The sequence below is a fragment of the Pleurodeles waltl genome, chromosome 1_2 (genome assembly GCF_031143425.1).
Source record: "Pleurodeles waltl isolate 20211129_DDA chromosome 1_2, aPleWal1.hap1.20221129, whole genome shotgun sequence".
Lineage (NCBI taxonomy): Eukaryota > Metazoa > Chordata > Amphibia > Caudata > Salamandridae > Pleurodeles > Pleurodeles waltl.
In genome coordinates this window covers 800,134,151-800,160,918 of record NC_090437.1, presented here as the reverse complement: position 1 = coordinate 800,160,918, position 26,768 = coordinate 800,134,151, and the positions used below count along the sequence as shown (strand labels likewise).

Sequence of the window (26,768 nt, the reverse complement as noted above, 5' to 3'; positions counted from 1 at the left end):
TTCCACCCAGAGATTCTAAGTAAAATACTAGACTTACCTTTAGACGGCAAATAATTGTTTGGCAACCATGTGGACGGGACGCTACAGTCCATCAGTGCTGATCCAGAATCTGCCAAGTCCCTTGGCACTCTGCAGTTTTGGAAGTAGCCATTTCGAGGAGGTTTGGGCAGAGGAAGCCTCAAGAATATCCCAAACAACAGTCTTACGGACAGCCACCAACAGCAGCGTATAAATATGCAACTAGAGGAAAGTTTTCTTCCTGAGGCAGGGATTCCAACAGAAAACAGTGACCCATCAATAATACTGACTAATCCACTCAACTTGCCCAATCCACTGGCGTTCGGATTACGCATCATTTCCATCAGTGGTTCCTCATTAGATCAGACTAGTGGGTAGGTGATCTGATCACATGGGGTCATACCCTGGAATTCATCAAAACACCACCTTCACACATGAAACATCTCCTTCTGCAGGTATCTACCATGCTATGAAAAGGAGCGATAGAGGTAGTCCTGAAACCACAGAGGAATGGGGCTTTACTCCCATTCCTTCCTCATTCAGAAGTCGTCAGGAGATTGGCTCTCGATTCTAGACCTCTCCAAATTCACCTCAGTCCAGGAGATCATATGACGGCCTGAGACCTTCAGGACACACAATTTCGTGTGCCAGTTTGCCCGAAACACCGCAGGTTTCTGTGATTCAAGGCAGCCAACACACACTACCAGTTTACAGTCCTCCCATTTGGACTAAAATCAGCCCTTCACATTTTCACCAAAGTCTTAGCTCCAGTGGCAGCCTATCTCAGACAGGGTGGAGTTCAGGTCTTTCTACACCTGGACGACTGTCTGATAAAAGCACAGACACACCAACAAACAGTAGAGGCCACAACAACCTGTCTAACATTATTCCACAGAATAAGTCTCACAATCAGCGTTCAAAAATCTCACTTGAGTCCGATAACGTTGAGATTCTTTTTTTTTTTTTTTTTTTACTTGTTTTTATTGGCATTTCCACAGTACTGACAATGCAGTTCAACATCTCATCAGATCATTACACAAGTGAAAGTCATAGATTACATACATCTAATTAGCATCCGTTAGAGGGCCTGCACAACCTTGAGATTCTTAGGAGCGTTCTTGGAAACAGTCCAGAACAAAGATTTTGCCTCACAAGACAGACAAACATTTGACAGCTAGCGAGGAGATTAGCCACAAAAAGTCATTTTTTGTTCACATATACAAGTTTTTCCTCTGAATGCTTTCTTTGTGCAATCACCTCATTCTGAATTTTCTATGGATGCAGCCACTCCAAGAGGAATTGGACAATCAATGGTAACAAACCCAGGGCTCTTTCGAGGACATCGAATTAACACACGCCATGCTTTGGTAGACTCTGGCATCAAATCTATCCAAGGGTCTTTCTTTTCTGGCACAAATTTGTGAGTATGTTATAACGACAGATGCTTTGCTGGAAGATTAGGGTGCCCATCTGCAAGACCTAACGATCAGCAGAAAATGGGATTCAAAGGAGGAAAAACTGCACATAAATCTTCTGGAGCCGAAGGCCATTGCTTAGGCATTAAGATCTTTCCTCCCCAAAATAGCACACTCATCGGTGCTCATTCATACATACAGTACCACCAGCATGTTCTAAATCGGCAAGCAGAGAGGAACACCCTCACCAGCACTATCTCTTCAAGCAGAGGAGATCTGGAACTGGGCTCTGAAACATCACATATTGCTCAGAGCAGAACATGTAACAGGAGTATCCAACATCCTCACTCGCACTGTTCTTAAGCAGGACCAATGCCTGGCATAAGAAGGATTTCAACCAACATGCACTGCAACAAGGGAGAACAAAAAATGGAAATTCTTCGCAAGTTGGCATCACCAAGAGGGATCATGGGGAAATGCGTTTTCAATGAGATGGTCAGGAATTTATGCTCACAGTTTTCCCCCGATCCCACAGTTTCTCATGAAAATGAAGAAAGAGCCCTGCAGAGTCCTCCTCATTGCTCCATGTTCACCCAGACAGTTTTGGTTCACGGAGCTCCTGCTCCTGCCTGAACAACCTCCCATGCAGCTCAAATCAATACCAACACTGCTGACGATGAGCCAGGTGGTCAGGTCTGTCATCCCAACCTGACCTCGCTACACTTAGCCTGGCTCCTGAGTTTGAGTTTGCCATGCTAGACATTCCTTCAGACTGCAGGGAAATACTGGCAAAAGCAAGGGTAGAGACCACTAACAAAACATGCAAATGGAAGCACTTTTGCATCTGGCGTGCAGAATAAAAATTCATCCTTTCTCATAACCTGTGCAAATTCTCCTGTATTTACTGCATCTAGCACAATTTCAGATTTAGACGGGCTAGTGACGCTCTGTCTCCATGGTCCACCAGAAGCTTAAAACAATTATTAAAAAGTCTATTCAAGACCATATCCTCCAGTGAAGACACTCCTAATCGTGGCTACTGAATGTGGTTCTAGGACGACTCATGAAAGCTCCATTCAAGCCCATTTACAAGACTGAATTGCAATACCTCATTTGGAAAACAGCACTTCTAACACTCATGTGCCAAGAGAGTTGGTGACATTTAGCCGTTTACCATAAAAGAACCTTTCAAGTTCAAATCAGACAAGGTAATTCTCTGGACCAATCCCAGTTTTATACCAAAGGTACCTTCAGAGTAAATGAGCCAGTAGTGCGATGGCCATTCTTCAGAACTCCACAAACCATTGCAGAGAAGTCATTGCACACTTTGGACGTCAAAAGATTTCTCAGGTTCTGTTTGCACAGAACCCATCATATTCGCAAAGGAGATTAATTATTTGTGGCATATGGTAACCTCAGACAAGGTCATCCAGTTTCTAAACGAACCATTGCCAGATGGATTGTATCCACCATTCAGTTTTGTCTCAAACCAGCAGGAAAGCCATTGTTGGGCAAAATTAAGGCCCATTCCACCAGGTTGTCTCCATCTCCATAGCTCTGTTTGCTGGTGTGCCCATCCGACACATCTGCAACAACATGGTCAGGCACACCTTTACAACACATTTTTGCCTTGATAAGGCTGATGCGGCTGTGGGATAAGCAGTATTAAGACACCTGTTTCAATAAGGAATGAGACAGACACACATGCACACATTTATTAAGTGTGATTTAATGCTGACTATTCTGATTCAAGCATGTGAATCTATAAAAGATCCAATACTGAAAAGAAAATGTGTCCGCTACCTGTAGCTAGTTCTCCAGTGTTGGTATCTTTAATAGATTCACATGCTTCAATCATTACCTGTCAACGTTGGAGTCCCACGGTACCATAATAAAGCAATGTGTATCACTAGAATAGGCACTAATGGCAATGAATCATTGGCTGTATAGCCTATCTATGTCCTTTTTAGAAAACAACCAAAGTATAAACTGTAGCCAGTCAGGCGACAGCACCCTCTAGAACACCACCAAGAGAGACCGAGCCCCTCAGATTTGTTAGCACAAATTTACAACTGTAGCCTTGGAGGAAAAGGGTGAGCCTCTCAGTGGAGGAGGGTGGGTTGCATTGGTTACAGGTAAGTAACCAACTTTCTTCCTCACGGCCCTGCCTCCTTCCACCCATTGTTTAGGGAGTGGACTCAAGCTACACTTGGAACACTGTCTCGTCCAGTCTGTCTCAGTCAATCCACTTCTAAGGTTGCAGAAATGATCAACCTAAATTGGTCAGCCCTCATATGCGGCTTCTTGTCCTCACTTCTGAAGGCACTAGGAAGCCTCTGACGATTCTGTTTAAAATAGTTTATTCCGGGCAAAGGCCCTTGAAACACAATCAGTACATCCGCTGTGGATTCAGAGGGTGCCACAAGCTGGCACGCAGAAGCAATTGCTTGAAAAAATCCTGATCCAGTCTCGTTGGAATGGTAAAAACGAGAAATCTGTGGTTAGTGTATCCACCAGAAAGAGTGTTACAGAAGATAAGCAATTAATCTGGGATTTTCTTATAAATTACATAGGAAGAAATTATATTTTACACAATGTACACGGTGTTTAATGTCCCTATGGGACCTGTTTTATATGATTCCAAATCTAGTGCCTAGATATTATGTTTTGTCATGTCGAGTTCTTTCACTTTCATAGTATTGCCACTGTAAACTGAGTTACCTTTCCAATAGCTCCTTGTTTTGAGCCACCTGTATGTGCAGATTCTTAATGTCAGTCATGGGCATTTTTATGTTCTTGGTCAAGTCTTTGGTCACGATTTTGGGTTGTCCAGGTATGGATGTAAGTTGATCCAACTGTGAAGCAGTTTCCTTTCGTTTGTAGAGGAAGCCACAGGAATCGCAGTCCAGTGTGCTGCTGATTGCTTACAGTGTACTGACATCCCATATGCTACTTGCTCATTTGGGTGAGGGAGACTTTCTATGTTCAGGTACAAAAAACAAGATCAATGCCAGGCAGTGTCAACATATAACACGCAAAGGACACCACACAGTATAACCCAAGAGAGAACCATTGAGTAAGTAGGTTAACATCTGTGCTCAAAGCAAGGAAGTTGTGTGGAGCACTAGTGAAAGAATTCTACTTTTTCTAGCATTAGTGCATGGGGACTGAAGAACTGGAACCTTATGTGGTGGTCCACTTGGGGAAAGGTGTAGAAGTATGTCTAGGAAACCCATGCCACAAGCATCACTGTGATGTGGTGTGCACACATGGATCAACCATTGCCAGCCACTGTATAAGGGGAGGCCCAGTTAATGACGTGCCTCCCAAAACAATATTTACTTCAGTCTGATTGAATCTAATTCCAGTTAAGGGAGTTCAGTGTCTTTCTTAAGTTGAAGACATGACTGGCAGAATTGGAATGCGTTGGGGTGCATAATCAAGATTGAAGAATAAGCAGTGTATATTAAGGGGAGTGCTGCGTCCCGGGACAGCTGAGGGGAAAATGTAGACAAAGTCAATAGGGAGCCCATCAGTACCTGGGACTTTCTCCATTGCCAAATCCAGAAGCACACCTCTGAACTCCTGTTTGAAGATGGGTGTATCTAATGCAGTCCACAATTCAAAAGTCAGACAGGTGGGCTGTATCTGACATAAAAAGGCCTCTACTGTTTGTGACAAAGGGTTGACTACTTTTTTTTTTTTGTGCAAGTCGTGATAATATTAAATAAAGGCCTAATTAATTGTGGGTTTTTGCTATATAAGACCCATAGCCAAGACATCTTACCTTCTCCGTACATATTGCATGTTTATAGATCTCAGAAAGCGATTTCTGATGCCACATAGATACATTTGTTTGTGTCCCCTATTGCGTATACCGGTTTCAGTTTTGTGTAGTCCGGTAACAGGGTCAAGACTGACTTGCATATGGTTGGGTCCAAACTGGGGTGATGTGGCGAGCAAGATCATGGATTAAACCCAGATCTGTGACTAGGGGTGAGTGTTTGAAAAGTTTTAACACTCAATCATTTTATTTTGTTTTGTGATGAAGCCTTGTGCGCACACTAAGTGGCTAGGGTATGCCCAGATGTGGGTCCCTTGCTCGCTGTGCCAGTGGATTCAAGCTAGCCTGACTGATGAAGGATGATACCCTGAAATCGGTCCCAGGATGCTTGTTTACTGTCTAGGGAGGACCTGGCCTGGCAGTTCGGTCTGGACTGTTCCCATGGGGAACAGGGTCAAGACTGATTTGCATATGGCTGGGTCCAAACTAGGATGGCAGGAAGAAGCGGGAGTAGAAGCCTCTTCCCCCTCTGGGAATAGAGTACCACTTCTATTGCTCCTTTGCTCAACATGGTCTCCACTTCTAAACTGAGCAGATGACTTTGTCGAACCTGAAACGGTGGCGTCATTCGGGGTATCTGAATGAAATCTACGAGGTGGCCAAATTGTATTACATCCAGTACCCATTTGTCCTTGGTTATTTGTCGCCAGCAATTAATGATGTTTCAACGTTCCCTGAAAAACTGAAGGGGAAGAACAGGAGGTAGCTGGTGCTTGAAGAGAGTCATTGCCTACGGGTGGCTTCTTTAGATTACCTTTCTGGCCTTCCGTTGTGAGAAGGTCTGCTGTAAGCCGCTGGGGGCGGTTGCCTTTGCTGATATTGGGGTCTGGTAGAGTGGAAGGTTGTGGAGTACGGTGGAAATCCATACTGGTGGTGTCCTCCACGAAATGGAGGTTGCCGTCTGCCCCTGGCTCCACGAAAAGGCAATTTTCTATAATGCAGAGTGCCCAACGATCTGTGGTCTCAATGTCCGACTTTATGGTTTGCAGCGCTTCATCAACATGCTTCTCAGATAGCGCCTCTCCGTCACAGGGAAGATCTAAAATCTTAGTTTGGACCTCAGGTCAGAAATTAGTGGCTTTGAGCCACCATTGACTCCTCAAAACTGCCGATCCAGCTAGCAGTCTAAACCCCATGGCGGCGATGTCAAGTGCGCAATTTCCACAGAGGAACGTTGTCCCTCCATGAGCTCCTTTTTTGCCTCAGTCTTGGTACTCTTCGGAAGTTCTTCAAAACACTGAGTTATGTCCGACCACAGTTGCCTATCATATCTGCCAAGGAGCGCTAGAGAATTGTCAGCTCGCACTACAATGGCAGACATTGAGGAAAAACGCTTCCCGATGTTATCAACGCGTCTCCCTTCCTTATCTAGCGGCGTAGTTAACAGTGTAGAAAGATTCCTGGAGCGATGTTGCGCCACCTGTGAGATAACTGAGTCTTGTTGTGTGGCTTGTTAGGCAGGCAGGAGCATCCTTTATTGACTTGTACTTCTTATCCAACTTAGGTAACACTGCAGGTACTGTTGTAGGGTTACGCATTATCTTCAAACCCTGACTTCAAACATGGTCAGTTACTGGAATAGCTCAGACTGTTTTCCTGTGAAGTTCTTTGAAATCGTACAGGAAACAGTCCTGCTGAGTCGCAGGCATCGGTAAATCGAATCGCGTGTCTGCCCTTTCTAGCAGGTTGTGAAAACCACTGATATCTTCAGGAGGTATTTCACTATAGGTGTTCCAGGAGAGGCAGGTGCTGGAATTATATATTCATTCCAGTCATCCTGTGGTGTATGGATTTTGCACTTGAGCAGGAACAGACTGGGGGGGGGAAGCCGGGAAATCGTTGGTTGCTGCATCAATGTAGGTATTGGTGGAAAAATGCCCCGTGTAATCTGCTAACATTGCTTGCAAATCCAACATTAAGCTAGAAAGTAGACATATCAGCCCTTGCTGTTGGGCTGCTCATAATATTGCTGGTCATATTAGAATCATCACCTGAGTATTCCTGACATTTGACCCGTAATTGTGAAGGACTTCTGGCCACCCTGTCTAGTCAATCATCCTCCGTCATCTTCATCCAACAGTTGGTAAGGTAACAGTCTTGACACCTTACTTGGAGACGTAAGTGATTGGGTTAAACAATGCTTTGTAATCTTTTTTTAATTCCAGTCTGCTCCGTCGATGAGAAAAGAGCCAATGTAGACAGTCTCTGTCTCTTTATTTTTTTATTTGAGGTGTTTCCTTGATCGTTGACGAGAGGTAAGTCGCTGTCGACATTAGGAGGTATCGTCGACGGTGGGAGGTGTTGTGGACGGTGGTAGCGTCGTCGGAGCAGTCGACAAGTGTCCTGTTGACAGAAGCGTAGACAGGAGGATCGTTGACGAGATACTGTAGTTGCGGTGATGAAATGGGGCGTACCGTCGACGAGGATGATCAGACCATCGACGAGGACTCTGTTGAAGCTGCCGTCGACATAGATATTGTGACGATGGTAGATGCCGTTGATGCATGAGCTGTCGACGAAGATACCATCTGATGGTGCAGTCGACGGTGGAGAGGCTGGCTTTTTGAAGGTATGCGTTACCCGCACAGGTGGCTCAGAGTTTTCTTTTTTTGCTTTTGAGATGGAATCTGACCCCTTAGATTTCTCCTTTGAAGGGCTACGAATCTTTGAGGAACGCTCATAACTTTTTAGGTGGCTTTCTAGGGGGTTCGTCATCGGCAGTCAGTTCCTCAGCATGCTTCCTCACAGGTGTCTTGGTGACGGACACAGAAGATGAGGCACTATCCTCATCAGAGACCAGATTGTCTCTAGATTTCAACTTTTGCAGCAAAAGAAGAAGATGGCTCTCTGTCTTTCAGAGTTTTGGTTGAAAATTTCCTACATAGCTTACATTCTCTGGTTTTATGGATTGGATAGAGACAGAATATGCAGTCCTTCTGCTGGTCATCGACATGTAGCCTCTTAATCATGCAGGTAGCACAGGCTCTAAAAAGCCCTCTTTTTTGGTGTCTGACATCTTTTTCAGTTTGAAGCACCCAAATGTAAGAATTTCTGAAGAGAAAATCAATCCAAACACCTCAGAAAAAGTATATCTGAGAGAAAACTAAGCAGAGCTCAGAGGAGACTCCTAAGCACGACGTGCATTGGAAAATCTGAGGGAAGGCAGCTCTTCACAGGAGGGTTCTAGAGGGTGGTGTAATCTGATTCATTGGCTTTTGAGTTTAGTCCTTTTTTATTTATTTATTTTTTTATTTTATTTTTTAACAAAATGACTGTGATATGTTTCTAAGTTAGAGCCCTAATGACTGTCATGTTTATATGCAATTAGCCATAGCTTTTTTTTATTATACCGGGGACTCCCATCTCGACAACGGGGAACGATTCAAGCATGTGAATCTATGAAAGTTCCAATTCTGGAGTAAGTTGTACGTTTACTTACATGAGAAATGTCATTTTCCTGGATCTGATTCAGTAACAATTGCAATTTGGAAATTGCAACTAGTTGAAAAATTGCAACACTATGCTATTTGCGCTGACAGGAGAGCCCACTGCTATTCATCTATTAAGTGTGGTTGGTGGGTGAGGGGCTCAGGGATTCGGTGTCCCATTAGGAGGTATTGTCCATGCAGACTTCCTATCTAAACTGTTAATTTATCTAAAACGGCCTCTGGTATTGGTCTGTAGGTTATTGACTAAATTACAAATGTTTGGAAACACGTCAATTCTGTACATTAATAAGGGCAAAACAGTACTGTTCCTGTTAGCAAGATTAGATAAATGTCCATTGGGTTTGAGATGGGATAAAAACAGGATTTAATATCAGAGGGGTATACATTGCACACAGCAGAGAAACAATTTGATTATAGGCCTCCACACGCTCTGGTTTGGCAGGGAGAATAGGGTTTGTAAAAAAAAAAAAAAAAAAAAAAAATGTTCTGCCTCCCCATATGTTGATATGCATTATGGAACTCTGTGCCAGATATTGAGAGCTACTTTTAGGGAAATTAGCAGCCAGCTGGTCTCCCTGATATAGGTGAGTAAGAGTAGTAAGGTTGAACTAAATGTGCTAAATCTGACTGAAGAGGAAGAGGGCTTGGGCTTCCTGATCTAGAATTGTATTATATAGAGAGACCGTTCCAACATGCCACCAAAAATGGTGTTCTGAGGAAGATAATTCGGAAAAGTGACTCTTGGCATGTGTGCCTGGGACAAAGAATTTGCGAAAACAGTTAATGGCAGGAGCTAGACAGGATAGAATATGCTCTTATGTGGTGCAACAGGTAGCCAGGTTATGTGAAACCATGGGAAAGGTGGTCTTACACAAGCCCTCTTTTTCTTTAAAAATAAAAATAATAATAATAAAAAGTTGCCACTATGGTAGCTACAACCTGTCCTGAAAATAAACAGCACTATGTCCATAATGAGATGGAGAACAGGAGGATGTGAGACACTTGGCAACGTACGTCATGGAGACACTTGGCAACGTACGTCATGGAGACACTTGGCAACGTACGTCATGGAGACACTTGGCAACGTACGTCATGGAGACACTTGGCAACGTACGTCATGGAGACACTTGTCTTATATTTCAAGAAACACAAGAAAATAATTACTGTAGGTCCTGCCCAGTTTTTACAGTTCACAAAACTGACCAAAATGATTAGAGACTCATGGACGTGCTTTCCCTCAGTAAACAAAGACACTTGAGGTCTTGTTGATTATGGGGACAGCTAAGCATCTGGTCTCACGCATATATGAAGGATTAAAAAAATATATATATATGAATCTGAGTCACCCAGAAGGCGAATTCAAAGTGGGAAGAGGACATACAATAGAGGAAGGCATGCACCAAAGTAAGAGAAGTGTCCAGCAATGTTTGCTTTAGGCTTGCACATTTCTATATACTGAGCTTACCACACACCTAATAGGCTACACAAAATCTACCCAACTAGGTCAGACATATGTCCTAGATGCAGGATGTTAGGTGCAGCGTTTCTCCTTATGACCTTGTGTTGCACTGAGGTTGAGCCCTATTGCCAAGAGAGAATTAAGAATTGTAGGTGCGTGTCCGGTATTAAGGTAGTTATCAGTCTAAAGTGCGGTCAGAAAATTGAAGTTTCTTTACGCACCCGAACTACCCGGCTTATTAGGTAATTTTAGGAAACCAGGTCATGCTGCATCTCGCATATATAAACTTAGAGTCCCCAAGAAATTGTCAAGATCAGCCATCAGGAAATGGGATACCTGCTCAGTCCCTACATAACACGGTTGTGTCTGATGAGGAATGGAAATAAAATTGGCAATCCACCCTTTGTGCAAAAATTAAACCAACGTTAGCGCAATCACGATATTCTATTCATAAAACCTACTGAACTACACAAACTACATAAAATGGGTTTAATTTCAACTACGCTTACTGGAGATGTAGTGAGAGGATGGGGGGATTAACAACATAAGTTTCTTGCTTGTACGATGGTTCACGCACGATGGACAAAGATACAACCATAGATTTGTTATAAGACTGGGGAATCCCTCCAGATGATTCTCCTAACTGTTACCGTGGGTATCCATGCAAATCTGCTCACAACAGAACTGACTGAACAGGGTTCTTAATTAGTGGACCTTTTTCTCTCTTTGGGCACTAAAACAATACTCTCGGACTGGAAGTTAAATTCTGTAAGTGCTGATACAAAATGGTGAAACTGACTATGCACTGTTAGAGGGGCAGACAATATTTTAACACTAAATTACATCGAGCCTCTGTCACTAAACATCTTTGGCACACGTTTGAATATTTACAGAAAAGTAACAACCCAACCCCCACTACTCCCCCCCCCCCCCCACCCCTCAAAATAAGCATACCCTCTTATTTTTAAATCTTTGATATTGGAGTGTCTATTACTCCCTTCTGTTGTCAAACATAACTTATGGCCCTTTTCGACAAGTTCTTTTGGCCTTTCTGCTGGACTTATTTATTATAGCCAGTGCTTACCTCCCCATCTTATGGGGGTTGTCTTCACACTTTTTTTTTTTTCTGCCTTGACTACATGCAGCAATACTGATGCATGTCTGTTATGTCTTTTCACAAACATAAGAAACACTGATTATCTGTATTGAGACAGTTATTTTTGTCATATACAAATTTACATTGTAACTTTTACTATGCATTTCGTCCAGACATTCTTTCCTCATGTATCATACCAGAAGTGCATTGTGATTTGCTTGTCATAGCTTTATCTTTTTCTGAAAATAATTCTAAAAAAATAAAAATAAATTGAGGAGCAAGAAAAAAGTTATTGGTCCAACATTACCTTTTGGGGGAGAAAGGCGGTTATCCCACCTCCAACACTAAGAAAATAAATCCCTGCTTTGTCGCACTCTTGCTGTTGGCCAGAAGGAGAATAGCAATTTGATGGAATAATACAGGTGTGGATCCAAGATATATCTGAATGGACAGAGGGAGAAAAATTACATATGAGAGATATGGATGGATGGATGAAAGGACTGGTTACAACTGCTTGATCTGGGCTGAAATGTTACAAGAATTGGTAACCCCTACATTGTTTGGTTCCTCTGAGAGATCATAGAGGAGTCATCAGGCCCTGGAGGCAGCAAGTACCTAGTAGGTCGGAGAAAAAGGTTTGGACCCAGGACTCTGATTACGGAACTGGATGGGAGTGAACCAGCATAGTGGTTAGAAATATCGAGACATATGACGAGGATTCTGTCACACTTTTTTTTTTTTTTTGCTCTGTTTTTGATGAACAAGGCACTTTAATTGTATTTTATTAGGCTACTACTACTGTGATCATAATTTTAACTTTGCACTCTGTTTTTAAACTGTTTTACTGGGGCTCGTGAAACTGACATTAGGGGGCATTTTAATACTTAAAAACTGTGAGCGGGTCGGCAGTGGTGGGTTGGACCAATTGACCAGTAACTCTGTAGACCGGTGTGATCTAGTTGCCATGACACTTAAGTGAGGGTACGGCCTCGCAGCTGGTGCGTCAGACAAACCCATCCACACCCGGACAGCACCGGGGGCCAGGACCCCTGGTCCTTTCAGTTCAACCTCCATCCAGTAAACTAAACATGAGTTACTGGATCTATGCTCCCACCCCACACAAAGCCTACAGGGAATCCTTAAACCTGGGTAACAGGGACTCACACAGTGGCCAATGCGATTCTCGACTTGGACCCCAACCGTGCAAACTGCCAGAACTAGCTCTGTGTCACTATTGCATCAATCTTTTAAACTCTTCTTACTTAACTGCATATCAGTGGCTACGCATAGAATCAAAAAACATTATTTTCTTAAAAAACATAGGCCAGATGCTATCTTCCTGACTGAGACATGGCTCAATAAGGGTTCCTTCACTGACATACTATAGGCCATCCTGCAAGGTCTCTCCATTGTCAGACAGGGAAGGGACTCACAAAGAAGGGGTGGGATTGCAATAATTTTTAAGAAAGATCGCCAGTGCTCCTTTTCTGGACTTTCCATCAAGTGTTGCAAAGCTTCTTTCTCCTCCCTTGCTCTTTCCAAAAATCTTGTTGTATCAGGCACTGTTATTCGCTGACCCCCAGGGTCTCTGCTGAATGTCTCCAGCCTATTAGCCGACATGCTGTCCTCTCTAGACTTTCACTACTCCAATTTATTGGTGTAATCAAAGTGGGCATTGAACTCGCCTAGCACCAACTACCCAGTAGTGAAAGCTCTGGTCGAGTACATGGAGAGTCTTCAACTTGTTCTCCTCCCCACACGCAGATTAGGGCATACACTTGATCCAGTGTTCACCAATATGGGTTTTGTGGAAACTTTACCTCCAATTCCTCTAGTGTGGTCAGATCATCTTGCCTTCCCTATAAGCATACCCCATGCTAGTAAACCAATAATTCATGCTCTTGTCCCTATGTAGACTAGGCTAAGGTGACCCCAGGAAGGCTTAGTCAAGCCCTCAACAATAATTGTTGGACTTTTAGCTGCTGTGTCGACAAAGCCAGCAGTTAATTTGATGGCTGGCTCTGAGGAGCACTTGATCGTTATGCCCCCATCACAGAGATGGCCGTACACAGAAATAAACCATCAGCAGGGTGGTTTTATGATGGACCTTAAAAAGAATTGTAAGAGGCTCAAGCGCCCTTGGCTCAGAGTCTATGATCCAGGCTGCAAAGCTGAGGACCACATAGTTTTGAAAACCTATTACCTACGTATCACTCAGTCCAGACGAGATTATTAGTTTATGAAAATCTCACCTCCAATAACTCAATCATTTTGATTGGGAAATCTCTCTCCTCGCTATCCTCTTTCTCATCCTTCTCCCTTCCATATTAAGAGAGTTGCAATGCCCTGGCCTCCTTCTTCTCTGAAAAGGTTGAAAACTTCTATGCCTCCACTTCGGTGGAAGCCAGAACACACCTTAAGCTAGAGGCATGGTTTGAACCACCCCCACCCCACCTGAACAACCTGCCCCCCACCCCCTGTTCTTAGCAGACAGTATTGATCTCAAGCCTTTCTGCCCCATCCAAACTAAGGAACTTGCTTCCATTTGTGCTGCTGTCAAATCTGAAGCCCCAGTTAACCGGATCTCCTGTTCATCTTGCAGAAGGGCTGTGAAAATATTCAACCGGTGCTGTGTGAACTCATCAACCTCTTTCCACCACATGTGTCCCCCAGCAGCGGGAACACACCATTATGGTACCCCTTATAAAGAAACCCCTATTCAACCCGCTAAGCCGGAAAATTATCGATCTATAGCTCTGATCCCAAAAATTGCTGAGAAGTATGTGAATAGGCAGCTCTCCAGCTATTTGGAGGTCAACAATCTTTTGCACAAGACTCGGTCTGTGAGGGTGACATTGAGACCATCTTGATGCTAGACCTCGGTGCCACCTCTGACACCGTATCACACAACAGGCTCTGAAACAGTGGCATTAGCGGCTATACTCTACGCTGGCTTACCGATTTTCTGCATGGACATTCATTTCAGGGCCATCAAAAACCCTTCAACTAGACGGTGCGACCCCTGCAGCAGGGAGACAGGGGCCCACAGATTATCACAGAACAGTGACTCTGTGGTGTCTGCCTTTAGAAGTAGCAGCATGGATGTACTCAAACTGTTTAAAACTGAATGCCGGTAAGACCGAGGTAATCGTTTTAGGCAAGCACCTAATCATCTGGTCCAATGCATGGTGGCCTGACATCCTTGGTCCTCTGCCCCGCTTCCAAGCCCAAAGTTAAGAATCTGGGCATCTGGTTTGAGCGAAAACTCTCCTTCGATGCCCAGATTACTGCCCTCACAGGAAAATGTTTTTGGAAGCTCAGATCCTTGAGGAAAATTCTACCTCTCCTCTAAATCCGCCCAAAAAACAGTAGTTAACTAACTACTGCAAACTTCTCTACCTAGCTGTATCCCAGTCCTGCCTGAACAGGCTTCAGTGGGCTCAGAATGCTGCCGCTCAGGCACTGCTCAACCTACCCAAGTGGGCTTATGTAAGTCCGGCACTTAAAAAAAAAAAAAAAAAACTGCATTGGCTGCCAGTGAGGCAAAGTCCCCTTCAAAGCACTTTTTTTTTTATTCCTGTAAGGCCCTTTTCTGTCAAGGCCCTTACTATCTTCGGTCGATGGTGAAACCTTCTATACCATAGAGGAGCCTAAGATCAGCTAAAGCCAAAGAAGCCATTATTCCAAAATGTAAAAGGACCAGTATAGGAGGCTGTTTCTTTGGCCTTCTTGCCCGAAATCTTCAACTCTCTCCGTGTGGAAATTCACCTAGCCCCCTCTGACATCCTTTTCAGAAAAAAAATCAAAACCTGGCTTTTTGGATCTGGTTAATTCTTCCTCATGTGTGCGGAAACTTCTTTCACTTGAGTCCGTTTTCTAGCGCTGGGACACTTCGTAAGAAGTAGCCATGCACTCTGTAAGTATTATTATTATGTAGACTATATGAATATCATATTGTCATCTGTGTAGACCGCAGTATATGTATGTTAAAGTAATTTATGAAAAATGTAATTTATGCAGCTGGTGGATGGCTCGGTATGTATTGCGGGTATTCTATACACCCAGCTGTGTTGGAATTGTTTTTGTTAACCTTGAAATACATATATTTTTTTAAATGCAACACCATAAATAAAAGCTAATGATTTGAAGCTGCATAGCAATGATGTAAAGTGTAAAACAAATCCATCTCTTTTGTGTTTTTCATGTTCACAGTATTTCCACAAGGTGGTGGGTCAGCTTTTGCCTCTTGCCTACAACCTGTTGAAGAGGAACTTGTTTGCAGAGATCATAAGTATCCATTTAGCCAACAGAACAAAGGAAAATGTAGATCAGCTGACAGCATGATGCAAAGAGAAGCAGATATCCGTTATGCTTTAGATGAAGTGAAATTTTTTTTGCCGGAGGTTTAAATAGTTTTCTAATAAAATAAATGTACATAAATAAATGCAATTAATCGTTGTTATGGCCTATTAACTATTTTTTCTCAGTGAAATACATTTAGTTAATAATCAAATGAATTCAATATTAATTCAAGCCATTGTACTCTTATATCTGGATGGTTGCAATGCCGCGCTCTATGGCTCCACTCTGTCCCCCTTTATACTACATACTGCAGCACACTACCCCTGGAAAAACAATTATGGCAACAATAACCCTATAATGGCCGCACCTTCCTGTACTTTTCAGTGAGTGCAATAATGGTGCTCATACACTACTAAACGTATCTATTGCCAAATACGTATACTGGGATAGAAATCCACCTACACCAGTTAACATGACCACACAAAAAGCAACTTGTGGAGCACACAAATGTACAAATGCTTAGCTGTCTATTATGATGGGTTCAAAAAATGTAACAAAAATTACAATTAAATATTCAAATACAAAAAGAAACGGAGGATAAACAAGTAATACAACTAGTATGTGGCCAAATGCAGGTAAAACTTAATTAATCAATAGTTATAATTATTTCAAGATACATCCCATGTTGACCATATTTAAACATCCTTGAGATATTTGTTCAAATAGGTTGATTTTCCATACTAACATAAGTCAACAATGGGTCCATCTAAATACTAATACACTTGTATTTACAAAATTCAGCCAGTTAAACAATGAAATCAAACAAAAATCCATCCAAGAACAATCTTGCTTGTATTTGCAGAGTTCAGCCGACACGTGTTTCGTCCTGTTGAGGGCTTAATCAAGGCTCCTTATAAATAGTAAGATCCATAGTATTCCTGAAAGTCACTGGATATGTCATTGAACGTCAATATTCACAGTTGTAAGGAGAAATTCATATGTCCCAACAATTCTCAAATGAGATATATCTCACTGGACTGCAAAGAATCATAGAGAACAGGCGGCATTTATGTTTAACACCTATCAACTCTAGGTGAGATTTATCTTGTTTGAGGATTGTTGTGAATATTGACGTTCAATAGTCCAACACAGCTTCAATTTATGGAAGAGATGAAAGCACACCTCTTAAAAAAATTACTACATCATGATGCAGTAACAGTCAACTTTAGCACTTAGAAACCAGCATTACCACGCGTCTCAGGTTAATTGTGTCTTTGCCTGAAGTCCTGAACAGCATTCCACTGCCTTTGCCCCACCTGAATACCACATACATACAATTGACAAGGAACTATGTGGTAAACACTGACGCCGTCTTTTAAAATAATTTTTTACACATTAAAAACAATACAGTGTGCTTGTTATGTATCTGCTTATGTTATGCTCTGGATAAGTATGTAAATGTGCTATAATACATGGGATAACTTTATTTTTTCTGTGCAAAAAAAAGTACTTCAAAAATACAACACAAATGATTTTGTTTGAAAATAACTGTAAAGCTGCAGATTTTTGAGCAGTCCCACTGTGCCCCAGTAGATGGGGTTTGTATGTTTCTGCATGGCGTCCTCCATGCTATAAGCGACCCAGTGCCTATATTGGCCCGTCCCCAGTGCATTGACCTCAGTGTCTTCTTTTTCTTTCATTCAGCGCAGATCTGGGTGCACTCTCCTCAGTCATTTTTTTTTTTTTTTTTTAACCCTTTGTCAGACTTGACCAGTGTGCCTTTTTTCTCGATTATTTGACCATGTCCCTGCAGAACCCAACCAGTTTCCAGCTTTGTAGTGCCTCTCTCAGCCAAATGTCTGTGACAGACATTCACTTGGTTTGTCTGTGGTGCCTGGAATTGGCCCACAACTCTGCGGATTGCTGGACCATGAATCTGAAGGCCATCCTAGAGGGGGTTTGATGGGGAACATGGCGGCCAGTTAGAGAGCTGGACCGCGAGCTCTCTGTCCGAGGGGAAGGCGTCAGGACGTAACGCTGCGTCCGGAGTGTGCCCGGAGTGTGGAAGCAGAGCGATGGAGCTCCCAAGCCGTGCGCGTCCACAGCGGTGTTTTTGGGGCTGCTTAGCTGCTGTTTCTTCGTGGTAAATTAGATGTTAAGCGTTACCTGGAGCCCTTTTTCCCGAGACGCCCGTCAAAAAACAGCAGGTTTCTTAGCGTTGTGCGGATCGCTGCTGTCCTCGGGGGGTTTTTCTCGTTTTTTTTCTTTGCGCCGCGGCCCCATTGGATCGGATTCTTGCGTGGGGACTGCGATCTTGCCAAGTTGAACGCCGCGGGCTGACTCGAGGGGAGGGCCTGGCTGACACTTGTCGGTTGGGGGTCGTTGTTACCTGTAAAATCTGTGCAACCTTTTAAAAGGGATGAAAAGGGGTTCACACTAAAAGAGAAGTCTAACCTGTGGCTTTGAAAATGCTTATAACAGAATCCTGGAAATGAACAACATGAAGTGAGGTCTTCTCTAGCATGAGTTTGGCACAGACATTTGGAATAGTTTGTGAATCCCAAGTATAAATTACACATGGTTGCTACTGATTATGTCGGTGAGATACAGATTTGTTGAGACAAATAAGAGATTTTCTACTATTTAGTAAGAATAGTAACAAATCTTTTAGAAATTACAGGGGTACGTGCTTCTTTTTGTTGGTACGGCTGTCTTGTGTGTCTTGAGCTCTGTTTTTTTTTTTGCGCTCAGTCACAGCCCTGATGGGCTAGGGAGGAAGCTCCAAAATCGCATGTTGCTTTGTGGCCATTTATTTGACCACTTATCTTTTTTTCCTCTGCCACATTGTCGTCGTGGCCCGTGACGGGCCATTAAGAAAAACAGCAGATAGGAGAGGGGAGACAAGCGCTCCGGCGAAAGGCGGTGAGGTGGCGAGTTGGAAGCGCGCATCGGACTCAAGCATTTGGGCAGAGGCGGTGAGGGGTGTACGTCGCGGGAGATGTTACACATCTCGCTGCTCTCTTCGTGGAGGGTTGCCAGAGACTCCGGGGTCTTCAATTAGGAGAAATCTAAGTGGAAGTTTGAGAAGAGGAGTACGGAACGGCGTTGGAGCTTCACATTGTATGTCGCCAGCCAAGCGTCGCCCCAGGGGTGTCCGGGCAGAGGTCAGTGAGTTGGAGGGTGCGAAGAAAGGTAAGCCTGGCCCCCTGGGGGCGAGTCCCTTTGGGACCTTCCCCCTCCTCAAGGACACTACCCTTGTGGGAATTGCAGTGTCTGTGTCTTTACCAAAAAAAAACTTACACTTGACTTGGGATTACAAACACCTTGGGAACTCAGACAACTTACTAACTGCAACAGCAAAAACGTGGTGTACATGATCACATGCCCTTGTGACAAGAAATATATCGGGATGACGACAAGAAGAGTGGGTACACGCATTTGTGAGCATAGAAGCACCATCCGATGTAAAAGAGACGCCACAAGACTCACCGAGCACTACATCTCCAGCAATCACCATCCTGACCACATGCAGTGGGTGATACTGGACCAACTTAAACCCACTACAACCAATGCCAAACACAAGCTCCTGCTATATGAACAGAGATGGATCTGGAGACTGCGGACTGACACCCTAGGACTGAATGACAACATCCAATGGTCAGCCTTAGGCTGATTAGTTGATACCAACACAATATCTTTCCTGTACCAAAAATCTTCCTTTTTTAACTTTTAATGTTAATCCATTTATACTTTGCAACTGTATTTGAGTATTTTTCTAAGGACCCCCCCTTTTTTCATTGAACCCCCTTTTGTTTCATTGAACCTTTAAAAGCCCCACTGTGGGACCCTGCTACCATGACCATGTGGAGCAATTCCACATACTTGAGTAAACCCCTAGACCCCATATCAGTTACACCATCATCACTCCCCCTCCCTACACCTCCTGCTTTTTTTCCCCTCTCCTTTTTTTTTTTTTTCTTTTTTCCTCTCTTTCACCTGTTTTTTCCCTCCCGATTCCTCCACCTTCTGTGTGTTCAACTGCGTCTCCCTTTTTCTCTCTCTATCTTTTGCTCTTTCTTCCTCACCTTGTTTTTTCCCCCACACTTGGCTTTCCGCCCCCCCTCCTCTTTTTTATCTTTGTTATCAATTTCCTGATTTCCCCTCTGTTTCTTTACTGTCCTTTCCTTTCTCTCCCCTTCTTTTCCCCTTTGTAGCTCTTTCCCCCTTTTTTTCCCTTCCCCTTCCCTTTCCCCTCCCCCCCCCCAACCTCCCCTGCCCCCTCTTCGTGACTATCCATCTCTTCTTTTTTCTCCCCCGACTGGGCTCGTCTCCTCATTATCCATTCCATTGGTTTCCTTTTTCTTCATTTCCTCCTTGCGGTCTCTATTTCTTCCTCACTTCCTCTTTGCCCCCCCACTTAGCTCTTCCTTCCCCCCTTTCCCCTGCCTATCAATTACCTTTTTCCACCCCCCCACCCCCCCCACCCCGTTCTCCCCTCCCCCTGCTCCCTTTCGTTTCCTTTTCGGCTTGGACTACCAGTCCGCCGTTCTGGGACTCGCTCTCCCAGCGGCCCCTGCTTTCAGTGACGCGTCGCGCGATACGCGCCGCGTCACTGCGGATTCCACCCCCGTGTGCGCCAGCCGCGCCACGACAGGGATACAACTATGCCTACGTTCCGTGGACTTTCCCACGGGATCCCGGTTCCCAGAGGTCCCGCGGACCACAACGCTTCACCACGGCCCCGCTGGCCCCCAGGCCCATGACACGGCACAGCCCCCGAGAGGGCGCGGCCAATCATATGGGCGTGGCACACCAATACTTTCGAACCGGGCTCACCTGGCTTTGCCCGGCATACTTGATCCCGTCCGGGCCCCGCCCCCACGCCAGGGGCACCAGTCCGATTGGCTGCAAGCCACCATAAAGACTCACTTTGCTTACTAGCCGGTAGCAGAGCGGCCTGGCTCCGGCATGTAGGTACCCCCCATGGTATTCCCTTTGGAGTGGTAAGTGATGGCCTCCCCGGCCCCTTGGAATTCTCTCCCTTTCCCTTGCTCTCTTCCACGCTCTGATCTTTCATTGGACAGTCTCTATGACCTGGCGTTTTCTTTCTTTTCTTCTCTGACACCTTTCCCCTTTTTTTCTCATGTTCTGCCCCCATTTTCTTCCTCTTTTCCACCCCTTTTTTTTTTTTTTTCCCCTCTCTTCTCTCTTTTTTTCTATTAGTCCCTCCTCCCTTCCTTCTCTCCTTCGCTCTTTTTATCCCCTCCCCTCATTAATCCCCCTGGTCTCTAGTCTCCCCTCTGCATACGTTGCGCCCCTACTTTTCGTCTCCTTTTTTACTGTTGACCCCACGCTAAACTGTTGACCCCCTCAGAGTGTGACTACAAGGGAAAACCCCCCCCGGCATCAGCCAGACCTGAGGCATACCGCCCCTCTGCCCGGGGTAAGTCACATTTGCATGCGTGTGTGAGTGTTTTTTACCTTATCTTATTTTATTCCTCACCAATTGCTGTGTTGTGTGCAGTGCCCACTTATTCCACCTTGAATAACTGTGATCTAATTATCATCTACCACAGGCCTACCCCACCGTGAACTACCTGTTCAGGTAGGCCACACCATTCTCTTTGAGCACCCCACTGACTACATGTGCTCCGACCCTGACGAATGCCCCTGACTTCCCAGCACACAGTGAGGGCAGAAACATGTTGGTCCTATGTACTTCTTTTTAGACTCCTAGAGACATTATTCTCTAACGAGCCTCTCTTCCCCCATATAGATGTTTTAGTCTTACCAGCATACACCACCATTAAAAATTAGGAATAGTTATCGGTGACTTGCTCGGTAATTTTATTACTCACCCTATCTGGATCACTGTAACTATCCAGTCAGTTTAATTTCAGCACTCCCTCTGGTTCTTTTAACCAAGAGGTTGAGTCCGCCCAAGTAGTATCATCTTACTTGGGTGGGGCTAGGTGGTCATATGATGAAGCAAGACACTATTATGTGTGTGAGACCACCTAGTCCGTAAAGGAAACTCCCCTTGACTCCTGTGTGACAACACAGCATCCCCCCTTTTTAGTTCCTACTACCCCACACCTTCAGTGTTTATATAGCTTCTTCTAGGGAGACGGTGTGGGCCAGCTATTCTCCCAGTACTCTCTTTTTGTGTATTTGGCGAGTATTAATCCCCACTTACCAGTGACCATAGCAACGGCTAGTGTAAGTACAGGTTTAGAGGCCTGTTGTGAAGGTTCAGTGAGGAGGGGAATTAAGCACACAGGATCACACTTGGAAGCGCCCCAACTTTCCCTAGAGGAAGGCCGAGTCGAGCCTACGGGGAAAAGTGAATCTTTGATTACAAGGTATTTCCGGAACACAATCCTCCCCCCGCAGAGTATGGTGAATGTTCAATCTCTTTCAGGTGACTTGGGGTCATCAAAACAATCTGCGAGCTCGGACAATAATGTCAGATCAAGTAGCAAAGGAGTTAGTAGGGCAGAGGGAGGCCTCTTCGGTTACATTAACCTTGCCGGAAGTAGAGGGTACCCCCCCTGCCGTTTTAGCGACTCACAGTACAGATGTGCAGGATTTGTTAATTTCTCTTACTAAAGAGATTAGGGAGAAATTTGAGATCTCAGAAAATAATCAAGCTAGAATCCGGGAGGCCTGTGAAGTTTTGGAGAGCAAAATTAATTTGTTATCGGATCGGTTGGGTAAGCTGGAGGCTGTGGTGGAGGCTCAGGAGGAGCGGTTGATGGTTCAGTCTAAGGATATTTTACAGTTAAAACGTGGAGAAAAGATGCTGCAGGATAAGCTGGAGTCATTGGAAAACAATATGAGGAAAAACAATATTAGGCTCTTGGGAATTCCTGAGGGAATGGAAGGGGAGGATATAAAAGGTTATGTGATTTCTTTAATTAAGGAGGCTATACCGAGTTTAGCATCGTTGAATTTGGAGGAGGATATTCAAAGAGTTCATCGGGATCCATACAGGAAGAACCCCGGAAGGAAAAACCCCAGGAGGATTTTGATAAACTTCAGTACATATACAATTAAGGAGAGAATTCTATCTGAAGCCCTTAAAGTTCGAGCCTTTTCCAAAGGAGACTGGTCTTTTCGTGTAAGATCGGATGTGTCTAAAGCAACGTTAGATAGGCAGTGGGAATTGGGGAATTTTATGCAGGAGCTCCGTTCTCTTGGGGCTACGGTTCAGCTAAGGTTTCCGGCTGCTTTACGTATTATGTGGAAAAACAAAATGTACAATATGAGAGATCCGGGAGAGGTTAGCACTTTCATAGAACAGATTAAGGCATCTTAGTAGAACTGGAAAAATCCCGTCAGACGGAGAGCTCGAACAAAGGATAGCAGGATGGTTATCCTAGAAGAAATAGGGAGGGTTCCCATGGTGGGGGGGGTTTGGGGGGGGGGGGTGGAGGGTTGGTGTGGCACTGGGTGGAGGGGAAGGCGGGTAGAAAAAGATAAAAATAGGAAAGTCCTCATAACTTGCTTAGATAGGTGGGGGGAAGATTGTGCTCAAGTCTTTTTTTCTCTCTTTCTTGAAAATGACTAAGTATGGTCATTTACGATTAAAATTTCTTTCATGGAATGTTAATGGCCTTAAGGGTAAGACATAGGAGGAGGAAGATTTTTGAGTATTTAACATTGGTTGAGGAGATCATTATACTGCAGTAAACTCATCTACAACGAGAAGAGTGGGAAAATTGGCTTAAACGATTGAAATGGGTATCATTTAGTGCATGCTCTACTCAATCGGGTGCGATCAAAGGTGTAGCAATTTTGATTAAAAATTCTATAAGGCTTAAGATAGGAGAGGTGCAAGTAGACTCCAGGGGTAGATGGGTAGTGGTAGAGGTTTGTGTATATGGGTATTGGGTCACAGTGGCAGGGTATTATGGTCCAAACGTAGATGACCCGACGCCATTTCAATAATTATTTAATATCCTACTTCTAGCTAGGTACCCAGTGGTGTTAGCTGGGGACTTTAATATATTGTTGGATCTTGCTCTTGATAAATCGACCCCTCGGGTACGGTTAATTCACCTAAAACTAGGGCACAGGTGAAGCAAGCCATGCGGGATTTAGGTTTGATAGATATTTGGCACTGGAAAGGGGGTGAAGGAGATAGATATACATTCCACAATAAAAAATATGGACATAAATCTAGGATTTATGTTTAATACATAAAAGTTTATGTTCAGACGTGATAAAGGCAGCCCATACCCCAGCACACCTTTCGGATCACTCAGCTGTAAAATTACATTTGGGTATTAAGGTGGTAAGTCAGGGTATCAGGAGTACAATCAATCGCTCTTTACTTTTAGATGGCTCAATAGTAGAAATTTTAAAGAAAGATACAAGAGATTATTTTGATTTAAATCGAGGAACAGCAAGTCTATGGTGTGTTTGGGATGCTTATAAGGCCTATATTAGAGGGAGGCTGGTGAGCCTGGCAATATACAAGCGTTGTGAAGAAAAGGAGAAGTTGGGAGGGTATGGAATCATCTTTAAATACCTTTCGGGCTTTAATTCAAAATGCACAAAGAGAAGGGAAGGATGAGCTACTAGAGGAGTTGGCACGTCAAGAGAAAAAGGTTCGGATGGATTTAGAATTCTTCTTAGAGAATCGCAATAGGTTAAAGTGGGAAAATAGTCGATATGCGCATTATGAATACGGAGAAGGTTGTAGTAAACTGTTAGCTTGGAAGGTTAAGTCCAATTGTGCTAAAAGGCATATTTTATCGGTTAAATTAGACCCTACGAACCAGATTTGTGTTGAGCAATCTGAGATTGAGGGAGCATTTGTATCCTTTTTTCAAGAAATATATTCAGAGAGCTTGGTAAATTCAGAGGAGTCGATTAGAGCATTTTTGAAAAAAACGCATCTCCCAGTTTTGGATGAATCAGCAAAGCAGTCATTGGGTTGTGAGATAAGTAGGGGAGAGCTTGTTGAAGTTATAAAAGCCTTGAAGAAAGGGAAGGCAGTTGGGCCAGATAGTCTACCTAATGAGTTATATAAGGTACAGGGGGAGGAACTTATTCCGATTTTATTGGAATTATTCAATTCTATGCTTTTAGAAGGGGCACAGGTACCTAATTCATGGAATGAAGCTATAATCTGTTTATTGTTAAAACCAGGTAAGGATTCAATGTCTTGCTCATCGTATAGACCTATTTCTTTGCTGAATTCGGATGATAAATTGTATACAGGGATTTTATCTAGGAGATTGGGGAAAGTTATAGGTAATTTGGTTCATTCAGATCAGAAAGGCTTTATGAAGGGTAGACAACTCCATGAGTTAACTCCCGAGTTATTTGCTGCAGTATATTTGGCGGAACAAGAAAAGGCTCCATTGGCGGTTTTGACTTTGATGCTGCGAAAGCTTTTGATCGTGTTAACTGGTCCTTTTTGGGGGTAGTGATGGAAATAGGTGGTTTGGGAATACCTTTTATTAGGGCTGTCAGGGAACTGTATAGATGCCCATCTGCGAGAATCTTGGTTAACGGTCAGCTATCTCAGGAATTTAGGATTAGTCGGGGTACTCGACAGGGTTGTCCTTTGTCTCCCTTGCTCCCAGATAAACCACTTTCCCCTTGCCCTATCTGCACTTTGAGGCCTTGATAGTGAGGCCTGCCTTTTGCAGGGCCTCCAAAACATTCCACAGGTGGATCAGGTGATCATCCCAGGTGGAGCTTAAGACCGCTATTTCATCCAGATATGCTGCACTAAAAGCTTCCAACCCTTGCAGGACTGCGTTGCCCAACCTTTGAAAAGTGGCAGGTGCATTCTTCAGACCAAAGGGCATCACAGTGAATTGATAGTGCCCTCCAATGGTTGAGAATGCAGTTTTAGGTTTTGCATCTTCTGATAGCTTAATCTGCCAATACCCTGCAGTTAAGTCAAAAGTGCTCAGATACTTGGCAGAAGCCAGTGTATCAATCAGCTCATCTGCCCTGGGTGAGAAGAGTTCAGAAAACTGACTTAAAAGATTTATGCAGTTATCTTTCTGCTCAGCAGTAAGACAATCTGCAAGTACTACTCCCTCCACTAAGCCATCAGCCTCAGTGCTGTGCTGGAGAAGAGATCAGGGAGAGGGTCACGCTCTTCTTCTTGTCCCTTATCAGTTGACATGAGCAGGGTGAGATCAGCCCTGTCATAGTAGGGGTTTGGGTGGTTGACATGGAGTACCCTAAGGGGACTCCTGGCAGTGCCCAGGTCTACTAAGTAGATAACCTCACCCTTTTTTTCAACAGTTAGATGGGGTCCACTCCATTTGTCCAGGAGTGCTCTTGGGGCCACAGGCTCCAATACCCACACCTTCTGTCCTGGGTGATGCGGAGTCAGGACAGCCTTCTGGTCATGCCATTGCTTTTGCAGCTCCTGGCTGGCCTGAAGGTTTTTGCTGGCCTTTTTCATGTACTCAGCCATTCTTGATCTTAGGCCAAGTACATAATCCACAATGTCCTGTTTAGGAGCTTTTAAAGGTTGTTCCCAACCCTCCTTAACAAGCGCAAGGGGAATTCTCACAGGGTGCCCAAAGAGGAGTTCAAAGGGGCTAAAGCCCACTCCTTTTTGGGGTACCTCCCTGGAAGCAAAAAGGAGGCACGGTAACAGGACATCCCATCTCCTGAGTTTTTCAGGGAGTCCCATTATCATATCTTTGAGAGTTTTATTAAACCTCTCAACCAGACCATTTGTTTATGGATTATAAGAAGTAGTGAACTTGTATGTTACACCACACTCTTTCCACATTGCATTGAGGTATGCAGACATGAAGTTACTACCTCTGTCTGACACCACTTCCTTAGGGAAGCCCACTCTGGAAAAGATTCCCAGGAGGGCCTTTGCCACTGCAGGAGCTGTAGTGGTCCTTAAGGGGATGGCTTCAGGGTACCTAGTGGCATGGTCCACTACCACAAGGATAAACCTATTGTCTGAAGCTGTTGGAGGGTCAAGGGGGGCCAACTATGTCAACCCCTACCCTTTCAAAGGGCACCCCAACCACTGGGAGTGGAATTAAGGGGGCCTTTGGAGTGCCACGAGTCTTGCCACTGGCTTGGCAGGTCACACAAGAGCAACAAAACTCTTTAGTGTCCTCTGACATATGAGGCCAGTGAAACAGAGGAACAAGCCTGTCCCAAGTTTTACTTTGGCCCAAATGCCCAG

The 26,768-nt window shown here is 44.2% G+C and overlaps 1 protein-coding gene across 1 annotated transcript in view; it reads left to right on the top strand.

Moving 5' to 3' along the window:
- The window catches only part of HPF1 (histone PARylation factor 1), a 142,137-nt gene extending 126,398 nt beyond the window's left edge, over positions 1-15,739 (top strand). Inside the window, exon 8 of the mRNA XM_069244266.1 lies at positions 15,494-15,739. Within this exon, the coding sequence (XP_069100367.1) occupies positions 15,494-15,625 (132 nt within the window). The 3' untranslated portion in view covers positions 15,626-15,739. The remainder of the gene's footprint in view (positions 1-15,493) is intronic.
- The last annotated feature ends 11,029 nt before the right edge of the window (positions 15,740-26,768 follow it).